This window comes from Labeo rohita, chromosome 7 (genome assembly GCF_022985175.1).
Source record: "Labeo rohita strain BAU-BD-2019 chromosome 7, IGBB_LRoh.1.0, whole genome shotgun sequence".
In the NCBI taxonomy this organism is placed as follows: domain Eukaryota; kingdom Metazoa; phylum Chordata; class Actinopteri; order Cypriniformes; family Cyprinidae; genus Labeo; species Labeo rohita.
Genome location: NC_066875.1, coordinates 15,537,481 through 15,549,529, shown reverse-complemented (window position 1 = coordinate 15,549,529; position 12,049 = coordinate 15,537,481). Strand labels below are relative to the sequence as shown.

General features: G+C 37.1%; 1 protein-coding gene across 1 annotated transcript in view; it reads right to left on the bottom strand.

The window, feature by feature from the left end:
- rbpjb (recombination signal binding protein for immunoglobulin kappa J region b) overlaps positions 1–12,049 on the bottom strand; it is a 61,684-nt gene that overhangs the window by 4,700 nt on the left and 44,935 nt on the right. The window contains exons 3-10 of the mRNA XM_051115098.1: positions 10,010–10,105; positions 5,632–5,797; positions 5,326–5,500; positions 5,063–5,200; positions 2,053–2,165; positions 1,628–1,768; positions 272–427; positions 43–146 (exon numbers count right to left, since the gene is read on the bottom strand). Coding sequence (XP_050971055.1) covers positions 43–146; positions 272–427; positions 1,628–1,768; positions 2,053–2,165; positions 5,063–5,200; positions 5,326–5,500; positions 5,632–5,797; positions 10,010–10,105 — 1,089 coding nt within the window. The remainder of the gene's footprint in view (positions 1–42; positions 147–271; positions 428–1,627; positions 1,769–2,052; positions 2,166–5,062; positions 5,201–5,325; positions 5,501–5,631; positions 5,798–10,009; positions 10,106–12,049) is intronic.

Sequence of the window (12,049 nt, the reverse complement as noted above, 5' to 3'; positions counted from 1 at the left end):
TCCCGTTTGCCATATGGATATCTTTTCAAATAACATCCATACCTATACATGGTCTCAGCCTCTACATCACCAAACCACACCCGCAGATTTGGAGTGAAGTTCTGTCCTGTCAGCTCCAGCATTGCTACGTCTCCTCCACCATTTAACTGCTCAAACACACATAAAGTGTACACACATTATCAACCACAGGCAGAGATTTGTGAGTGGACAATGTAAAAGATGCAAGCTTCTGGAAAAAGTGTTAGCGTGTGTGTGTGTGTGTGTGTGTTACCTGTAAGCTCTCTACCACAGGCACGGGTGTGACGGGGGTGTGTACAGGGCCCATGCCCTCATAGAAGGTGTATTCTGCTTTATCAGTGCTGATGATTGTCCAGGAGGCACCATCATTTATCATCTCCTTATTTGGTTCCTTTGGGCATGGAGTAGCCTATACACACGTACATAAAACACACATAGAACTGTGAATACAAAAATAGCAGTTTACAAAGAAAAATATTAGATATAATATACAATCAACTAGTCACTATCACAAAATACACTCAGAAATCAGGAGCCTTGAATGACCACGAGGAAGTTTATTTTGTGATAAAGACGGAATTACTTCATCCCACTTCTTAGATAGCTGCTTAAATAAATAAATAAATAAAGAAATACACACATGGATGTGAAATTGTTGAAAATATTTTATTATCTTACTAGATAAGCAAAAATAATGTTTCCACTAAGAAAATACATTATAACATAACATTTTATATAACATAATAAAAATTTATATATTAACATTAACTTTTTATGGAAAAGTTACTTAATATTTATCTACATGTTTTGTGTCTATTTCTGGTTCTTTGTTTATGTTTTCTTAATTTATCTGCAAGCTTCTAGCCATGTAAATAATGTTCAAAAGTTACGTCAGTACGTTTTTAAATTATTTTTATTCAGCAAGGACAAATTAAATTGATCAAAAGTAACAGTAAAGACATTTATAATGTCACAAATGATATTTCAAATTTAGCCACATAGCCACATTTAAACTGCATTTTGGAAGTTCAAATTTGGGGCACCACATCAGTCCATTATATGGAGAAAAATCCTGAAATGTTTTCCTCAAAAAACATAATTTCTTTACGACCGAAGAAAGAAAAACATGAACATCTTGGATGACAAGGGGGTGAGTACATTATCTGTAAACTGTTGTCCTGGAAGTGGACTTCTCCTTTAAGCAAAATGCACTTAATTTATTATTTTTTTTTTTTTCCTTCATATCATATCTAATGCATCTTGATTTAGGAATTCTTTGATATTTTGACTAGAAACAAGACAAAATACTACGTAACATAAGCCTTTTTTTGCAGTGAAGGAGGTGTTATTTATATTGGTATGAAAAAAGAGAATGATATGAAATCAAACTGGTGTATAACCATTGACAACGGACAAATATATAGTTCGGGGGACATAATAAAATGATTTAAAATGCTTTCAATACACCTTAAATTTAAGAAAAGTGCGACTTTAACAACCTGCATAACTCAGACTGGCAATAACAGTCTATTATGAACATTACTGAAGACATCATCAAGATCATGCATCAAGAAATGCATTTACTCCAAGTTTCCACTGGGTGACTCACTTGAAATTGGATGATCCTCTCTTGAGAAAGGCACAGGTACATCCTCTCCGTATCCTTCAGGTAAAAGGCACACTTATGCAGCTGGGAGACGGGGTCATCTGCATCCAGCAAGGCGGTTTGCTTGTCCACCTTCCGAATGATCTGTGTGTGTGTGTGTGTGTGTTCAGGAAGAAGACAGGCAAGGAAAGAAGGAAAGGAAGGGAAGTTGATAAGAGTATCAGTGGAAGTATCATAAATAACAGGATGACAACATTGTGCTGTCCTCATTTACCCAAACTGCTTTCTTGACAGCAGTGACTGATTATGACCACAAAAAATTACATAAACTGTCTGTAATTATATATACTGTCATCTGATTGAAACTAAACAGAGGATAATAGAGAGAAATGATAGCATGGATAGGACACACTTTGACACGGGCTTACCAGTCGAGGAAGAGCCATGCCCGTCACGGAGCACACGAGTTTGACAGTTTGGCCATAGTGAATGTAGCCGTCTCGCACAGTGAACTCCTCTCCCTCTGACTCTTCATCATCCACTAAAATAGAATTAACAAGACTAAGCTTATCCAGTGTGATCAGATCTCCATTATGGTTGTCAAAACACCAACATTTCAGTGTCAATAAAACAAATGCCATTTTTTTTCCATTACGTTGGCATGTATGTTTTAACATTAATTTGTCATTCTTTTGTCAACATTGTTGTTTGACTGACATCAATGACATATTAGACAGCATCAGGTCTACTAAGCTGCATGTACACCTCCTAATACACAACAAAGGCTATTGTGTTTTCCAAATCACAAGCTCTGATCTAACTGGCTGGCTTTATGCAATTAAAGACAGGAGTCAAGTTGCACAGGTTGTCAGTCTGTCTGCGTGGCTGCTGATTCTAAGGAAGAAGTCGTCTTCCTTAAAAGCAAATGTTTGCAATACACTGTATTGACTTTAAAAGATATTCCAAGTTCTGTTTAAGTGACACAGTGATAGTAAACAAGACTTCCTTGAGCACACCTGTATAGCTAGTTTTGCTCTCTGAGTTACATAAGATTTTAGATAAACTTCCTCATAAACATCACGCAAATTAAGTGAACTTTAGTTAAAGTCCATGTAAAGCAATATTAAATATATGTTTTGAGTTTGTCACACCACAGACAGAGTAATATTAACCACCCAAGCAAATATGAATGATAAAAAACTTAAAGTAAATAAAATAAGTTATCAATTTCTTGAAAAAATAAGCAGTATTATCCGCTCTCAAACGCTGGGGGCGTATTCGCTGGTAGCACTGAAGCCACGCCCACTTGTGGGAAAGATGCCGCCTCACTCAACTGTCAAATACAAATAAATTTAAATAAGGAGACCGAGCTGTTTTGTAACTTATCGCAACAATGTAATACGCATTTATGTGATGAATGTATAGCTAACTAGCAAACTGTAAGCTGTAGTAACTAACGGTAATAACCTTAACTTGCGTTTCAGCAGGCGAACCACTGATGCTAATGCGCTCTAGTTATTATAGTGTTGACTCCAGTGAGTCGTCGAAACATGATTTCAGGCCCACACAAAAAATCCTCAACACAAAAATGGTGAAAACCTGTTTAACGGTCTAACTATACAATTCAGTACTACATAGTTCACAGTCAATACATTTCTAACATTTATATTGTGTTTCGAAACAATTCTCTGAATTGCCTTTACACAGACTTTAAGTGTTTAAGATCTGTTAAGTCTGTATCTGAAATAACATTTTTATTCAGCAAGAATGCATTAAATTGTTCAAAAGTTACAGTAAAGACACAAAACACATCAAATGTAACAAATATACACTCCCATATATATATATTTATATATATATATATATATATATATATATACACAGTCATGTGAAAAAGTTTGGACACCCTATTGAATTTCATGGTTTTCTGTATCAGGACATAATAAAAAATTATCTGGCAGGTCTTAAAATTTTGAAAATAAATCCTCAGATAAACATCATCACATGACATATCACACAGTGTCATTATTTATTTAAGAAAAATACAGCTAAGAGGAAAGGCCATGTGTGACAAAGTTAGGACACCCTATGAGTCAACTGCCTGTAGCAGCAATAACTTGAAGCATTCATTTTCTGTGTGACTTTATCAGTCTCTCACATCGTTCTGGAGGAATTTGAACCACTCTTCTTTTCAACATTGCGCCAGTTTATTGAGATTTGTGGGCATTTGCTTATGCACAGCTCTCACCACAGCAATTGAGTCAGGATGAGCTCTGGACTTGGACTGGGCTACTGCAACACCTTGATTCTTTTCTTTTCAGCCATTCTGTTGTAGATTTGCTGGTGTGTTTGGGATCATTGTCCTGTTGCAAGACCCAATTTTGGCCCAACATTAAATGTCGGACAAATGCCTTCGCATTTGACTCTAGAATACTTTGATATACAGAGGAGTTCATGGCCAACTCAATGACTGTGAGGTGCCCAGGTCCTGTGGCTACAAAACAAGCCCAAAATCATCAGCCCTCCTCCAGCATGTTTGTCTTTTGGTATGAGGTGTTTGTGCTGATATGCTCTTTAGGTTTTCACCAAACTTGGCGCTGTGCATTGTGGCCAAACATCTCCACTTCAGTCTCGTCTGTTCAAAGGACATTATTCTAGAAGACTTGTGTTTTGTTCAGACGCAACTTTGCAGACCTAAACTGTGCTGCATTTTTTTTTTTTTTTTTAGATAGAAGAGGCTTTCTTCTGCCAAGCCTTCCAAACATGCCATTTTTGTCCCATATTTTTCTAATGATATTGTTATGAACTTTATCATTTAACATGTTAACTGAGCCCTGTAGAGTCTGTGGTGTCGTTCTTGGGTTGTCTGCCATTTCTCTGACTTCTTTAAAAACATTAAAAATCATACTGATCACAAACTTTTGAACGGCAGTGTAAATTTCAAATAAATTCTGTTTTATAAAACTTTTTTATTCAAATAACCCTGAAAAACAAGCACCATGATGTCCACAAAAATATTAAGAAGCACAACAGTTTATAACATTGATAATGATAAGAAATCTTTCTTGTACACCAATTCAGCACATCAGAATGCTTTCTTTAGGGTCATTTGACACTGAAAACTATTGAGACTACTAAAGACTATTGAGCCTGAAATTTCAGCATTACAGTAATTAATTACATTTTAAAATATATATTAGATATATTAGATATGAAACATATATTTAATATATTAGAATAGAAAATAGTTAATGTAATAATATTTAACAATATTACTGTTTTTTGATAAAATAAATGCAGTCTTGGTGAGCAACATTTTCGAAAACTCCAAACTTTTTAACAGTAGTGTATATCCATGTTATGGCAGATGTCCCTTGAACAGTTCTTTAATGATTTGGCAATCAACATTACTTCACAGAAATCTGCACAAAGACTTACAGAGGTGGATGTAGAAGGCTCCCCACTGCTGTGAGCTGGCGTGAAAGTTTCCTCCCTCGACATGCAGGTAACGTGTACTGACCGTCTGTGAGCGAAGTCTGTTAAATAACGCCACTTTCGTTCCTGATGCTATACAGACTGCACAGAGGCAAAAGACATAACTCTGTCAGAATAAACCACAGAGACTTCAGGCTGTTAGCCCCATCTAACATCCCATTTCCAGATATCTTTTATAGCGTAATGTGTGCGGTGATTGTACTCACGGTCTGCATTTTTGAGGGACTGTTTTTTTTTGGAAGGTTTGGAGATGACCTTGATCCTCTTGCTGAGGAAGACGCCGATGTCTGCGCTGTTCCCGTAGAACATCTTCACCGACAGCATGAAGTGCTTGCGTTTGTCTGAGTCTGAGATGTACAATGTTTTGGCTGTGCAATAGTTCTGCAGAGAGAAGGCAAGATTTGCGTATTCATGAGAAAAATAATGGTATGCTAATGTTTTGGCTCTGTGTGCTCGGCTGAGTAGCTGTTGTCATTTTATTCTGGCAGCACATCTGTGCGTGTGCGCATTACCTTCCCCTCTAAGTTTAGCTGCTGCATCTCCTGGTCGCTGTTGCCGATGCCGATGAAGGCACAGGGCTGAGACTCCTGCTCCGAACAGCCGTCGCGCTCCATCTGCTCCCTCTTCTTCTTCCATCCACAGCCCATCAGATACACACAAGGGGGAGGACAGAAAAACCTAGACAAAAACAAAACACATTTTCAGAACAAAATGTGAATGACGCTTGACCACAAAAAACTAGCATAATGTACATATATACATTTAGACTGAACATATTCATTTACTTAGATATCAGATAGACAGAAACAACCAAATAAAATGCTGATTTTGGGCAGGATTGAATGAATGAATGAATGAATGAATGAATTAATTAATACTTTAAAAAGCAACCAAACAAAATGCTGCTTTTGGGCAGGAACGAACGAACAAACAAATGAATGAATGAATGAATGAATGAATGAATGAATAAATGAATATTTAAAAAAAAAAAAAAAAAAACAAGCAAACAAACAAATAAAATGCTGCTTTTGGGCAGGAACAAATAAATTGATTAATATTTAAGACATGAACAAACAAACAAATAAAAATGCTGCTTTTGGGCAGAAATCAATGACTGAATGAATAAAATGCTGCTTTTGGGCAGGAATGAATTAACTAATTAATATTTAAAACAAATAAATGAACAAACAAACAATTAAACTGCTGCTTTTGGGCTGGAATTCATGAATTATTTAATATTTAAAACAAACAAATAAAATGCTGCTTTTGGACAAGAATGAATGAATGAATAAATGAATGAATGAATGAATGAAATGCTGCTTTTGGGCTGGAATGGATGAATTCATATTTAAAGCAAATACATGAAGAAACAAACAAATAAATAAAATGCTGCCTTTTGGACAGGAATGAATGAATGAATGAATGAATGAATGAATGAATGAATGAATGTTTTAAAACTAAAAAACAAGCAGATAAAAAAATGCTCCTCTTGGGCAGGAATGAATGAATGAATGAATGAATGAATGAATTAATGAAACAAATAAATTAATGAACAAACAAACAAACAAACAAAATGCTGCTTTTGGACATAATTAATGAATTAATATTTAAACAAATGAACAAACAAATAAAATGCTGCTTTTGAACAGGAATGAATGAATGAATGAATGAAATGAATGAATGAATGTTGAAAACAAAAAAGCAAGCAAATAAACAAAAAATGCTGTTCTTGGGCAGGAATGAATAAATTAATTAAAAAAATAAATGAACAAACAAACGAACAAAATGCTGTTTTTGGGCAGGAATGAATGAATGAATTAATATTTAAAACAAATAAATGACCAAACAAATTAAATGCTGCTTTTGGGCAAGAATAAATTAATCAATATTTAGTAAATAAAATTAATTAACAAATAAATGAATAACATTACATATTAATTCTATTAAACATTCAATTTCTACAGCTTCATTACTACAGCTGCATTAATGAGAAAACAAACAGTTATGAACACAACTGTTCACTGAATGGAGGAATGAACAACAACTGTACATTACCCCTCAAAATGTACATGACCTGATCAGAATTACTTTAGATCAGCACTAGGGGGCAGCACATGTGCAGCGTTGATACAGCTCTCGCTTTCAAGACAAACTTCAAGAAACAACCTTAAGCTGGTCAAAAACACACAAAACCCAACCCTACGCAAACCTGCGCACAAGGTACATTTCGGAACACCCATCAGAGTTTGTGGGCTATGTCTTTGCTCGTCTCATTTTTATTGTGGTCAGCATCATCAAAGGGATGTTGGAGCAAACAGATTTCAATCAGCATGACCTTGAACACACAAGCACGAAATCTGTACTTGACATTAAAGCCGTGATCTCTGTGGGTGACACTATCGGCTCACTGCACCCCATCTTGGAGAGATGCTTGTCTAGACATGAGGCGGGGGAATATTCGTGACACACAACTGCAGCTAATATCCGAAAACTGGTGCAATAAAAGGGGAATAACAGCAGTTCCACATCCAGTCAAACTGAAACATGCTGTAGACATGGGTTAGGGGGCAGACCCAACCCCAAACATGTTTCACCCATATACACGCCAGCCTCATTTGTTTAGTCTTTTCTGTACTGGTGTCCTTGAAATGAAAAAGGAAAAGACGAGTCTGAAGTCTACTTTCACATTCTAATAGTGAAAGATTCATGTCTTAATCAAGACCGCAAGCCTTTGCCGTTTGATCTGTATCAATGTGTCATTGACAAGATAGAAACGAAACTCTGCTGGTTTAATCTACCTAACATTTATGATGTAATTTCAATGATTATGACCATGTAAATCCACAGCTTTAATACATAAAGCTACAAAGACGAGACATTTTTTTGAAGAGAACGGACACACCTTCGTAATGCATTAGAGCATAGGGCATTGCTATGGGGTTAACAGGGTGTCCTGGGTGGTTGACAGGGCATTTCAGCCAGGGTGTCACGGGTAATGGTTAAAGTATTATTATGCAGTTGCTAGGGTGTCATAGGTGTTTCTTAGAATGTTATGCAGCTGCCAGGATGATTGCTGGGACATGGTTTTATTGTCTGCTAGGCAAAAAATGTTAGTTCTAAAAGTAAGAGCACGCCTCTCCATAACAAACCGCATGACTTGATGATTCATTTATGTTCGTAGCACTGGGACTGGGACGAGTTAGCAACATTAAAAGTATCCATTAGCTGTTTTAAAAGTCAACGGGGTCACAAGGACACGCAAAGAAGCAGAACTGGTGCAACAAGTCAAGTGCTTCACATTCATTTCCAATTGAAGCTAAATGATACACTTCCTAGTCATAAACCATCTCTGATTACAGAACACATGTATATGATTTCATGAAGCGCATACTTTTGTTCTCTCTGGCTCTCATCTGGTATTCTGTCGCTCTTGACATGTGTCCAGGTTTTGGCTGTGCTGTTCACGAATAACAGCGCTGTCTCTCTGCCAAATGAGGCCGAGCAAAGTGTAACCGCGACATCAGTTCCCCAGACACTTTGTTTCTCTACAGTTATCATCTTGTCTCGCTTTCCACTGACCTTCTCTCCTTCACTTCCCTGTCTCATATCACCTCGCCTCCTTAATCATTTCTTTTCTCTTTCCTGTCATTATTTGGTTTCTTTTCTTATCAGCTTCTCTCTCTCTCTCCACTTTTTCTTCTTAAATGTTCTTTCCTTCTCTCATCCTTTCACCTCTTCATCTCACTGCATTCTTCCCTAAAAACCTCATTTTCCTACCTTAGGGAAGAGATGGGCGGTATAAAGGATTTCACACGGCCATGGGATAAGTTTTTGTGTTCAAAAACTTAGCTTGGAAATGGAATAGGGGTTAAAAGTGAAACTTTTTTAATGCGTATTGAAAATGCAACGCTCATGGCGTAAGATGCTGAAAAAAGCAAGATGCGATGCAGACACCGAAGATTAAAGGGGTCATGAACTGCCTTTGTTTTTTTAATTTTGTACTGTTCTCTGAGGCCCACTTATAATGTTATCAAGATTTTTACATCAAAAAAACATCATAATTAAGAAGTAATAGGCTATTTTCAGCAGGACGCTCTGTTTTAACAGGCATGGCGGATTGTACACTCGAAAGCGTACATTCATTCATTCCTCATAGGTGGACGTCGCTGTGATTTAGGTTTAAAATGCGTAAATAACTCGGTACATATCAAACGACCTGTAAGAAGATACAAAGCAATATTGACCATGTAATGAAAACAGTTACTCATACTTTTGTTGCGACATCACTGTCGGATCCAATATAGGCGGCACAGCATTGTCTTTTATTTTCAATCTTTTTGAAAATCCTGCGCTGAATTCTGTCATTCCAGTTACTAATGTAACCTATGTTCACTGAGATAAAGGAACTAGCGTTGCGTCACGGTAAAATGAAGTAAACAAAGGACAGAGTCCTTACTGACGAGGTCTGGAAATTCATTAAAAATAAAGTTCACCCACTCTTTTCTAACGCTGGGATCAGAGGGAAAGCAATGCAAATTGGCACTGCAGAGCATCCTGTTGCTTTCAGAGTCATCTTTATCGTTTGGTTTCTACGTAGACGTACGCGTTCGCCTCTCTGGCAAACATTATGTGCGAAACGGTAGGTGGGGCTAAACAGGCAGCGATGTCGATCGACTAATGACAAAATTTTGAGTTCTGAAACATACAAGATGTTTTAATAGTACAATGATCTCTTATATGTCTAAAGATCAAGGCAATTTTGGTTTCTCAGTTCATCACCCCTTTAAATACCAAATATACTAAATGCTCAGTATTTACGCTTGCTAAAAGGTCAAAAACCATTTTACATTCCAGTTCATGAATTCATCATGAATCATAGTTGTCATTTACCTTTTTTCATTGCCGTATGATTTCTGTGCAACTTTAGCGTGTAGGATGAGCACAGTTTGGTCTCCTCGTTCCTTCAGGTAATTCCGCATGGCTTCTCTGTAATCACAAAAGGAAAAGAAGCACATAAGACAGAAAATATTAGTAAGTGATGGGAATTTTGAGCAATTCTGGTGTAGCTTGACGACGCCGTAACTGAGTGTAGAATCATGGGAGCTGTCGTCAGAAATCACGTTCGTGGATGAGCTAATGAGCAGTGCTGTTTTATCATACTAGATAGTGTTGAAAGTTCTGTTATAATGCTACTCTGTGCGTTTACCAACTGTCGCATAACATATTAAAGTGTCTTTAGTGGTTCTATGTCTTATGTATAGTGGTTTATTTTTGGCATTTTTATGCCTTTATTTAGATTGGACAGTGTAGGTAAGATCGGGAAAGGTCCACAAGCCAGGATTCGAACTTGGGACGCCTGCAGCGCAACGGCGCTATATGTCAGCACGCTAACCACGAGCCTATTGGCGCCGAATAGTGGTTCTATGTTTTCCGCGTTTGTTTGTATTATCAGGTAGGTTTAGGAGTAATGCAGATGGCACATTATTTTAAAAAGACACAGAACATTAGAGTTATAGCACCACTCAACGTACATTTCAAGTCAGAACTGCGGTGACACGTACAAAACCAACGTCACATAAAACATATGTGCGTTCATCTGTTCAAGGGAAAAAACTAAATCTTTTAGCACCACTCAGTGAACATTTCACATCGAATATGTCACGAAGTGTACATGGCGGTACGTATTTTGCGTCTTTTTAATTTTAATTAATAAATCTTACATATTGTGCCTTTAATAACATGCAAAATTTCTATTTTCCATTTTTTTCACAAATGTTACATCAACTTTGAAAATCAGCTTTGCAAGGTTTGAATAGTTTTACTAGTCGACTACTTAATAGAGTACCTAACTAGTTGATCACTCATGCACTGCCACCTCACCAACAGACGTCCATCTCAAACTAAAGTGGTATAACCAGAGATGGTCCACACATGAATGTGAACGGGAGGAAACGTAACGCTCAATACAGTGGCTTTAGGAATTAAAGTCCTGCCTTACAGTTAAAAGAGCCAATCGTCTGTTTGTTTACTCTAGAATGCACTTGCATTGCATTCTTGAGTTTAGGAACCACATTATATCGAGATATTGTTAGCAGATTTTAACCCTGAGTTTAAGTATGTTACTGAAACGCAGTTTCAACATACTTTCGGTCCTTCCCCATTTAAGTTGTTGAATGAAGCTGTACTTGCATGACAAGCTATACGATTATGGCTGCCAAGTGACCTGACTTTGGTATAACGTTATCACAGATAAAACAAAAATCCATTACTGAAACAGGCAAGATTACATTTTTGATAAGCATTTTCATAACAGCTGCAACTCTACACGACTTCTACTTTGCTTTCACTCATGTGCTTTAATTCCACTGCCACAGTTTAGAGTTTTTAAAACACATCTTTGTGTTTCAGACCTGTAAAACCACTTTAGAAGCGCTATTGTAGAGGGTTCTGGTGAAAGCATGTGGTGTGTGTGTTTCTTTAAAGAGAAAGCTTTCTGAAGGCCTGTATGCGCTTCAAAACCCAAATCTCCAGAGCTTGACTAGAAACACAGGCCCAAGTTTGATTAGCCAATTCTCTGGTGAGTGCAACTATGTGTTGCTTGCAGAAAGCACACAAACATTGTGGCCAAAAACCTCAGCTTTCCAGCTGGGGGTCTTTAAAATAAAAAGAAGGGGAAGAGGGGGGTAAGAAAAAGGGCAAAAGGACAGCAATGTGTGTGTGTGTACAATTCAAACAGCACAAAATCTCTTAGCTCATAATCGAAAAATTTCGATTTCGTGTCAGCGTTCCAATTACCTCAGTTAACTAACGAAAAACATCCCTGCATGTGCAAACTTAAATTAGCTCGCTAAATGCGGACGCTCTGGAAGTGTGATGCATTTCAAGGAAACATGAAAAAAACATTGCTACAAGGTTGTTGTTTAATACGAT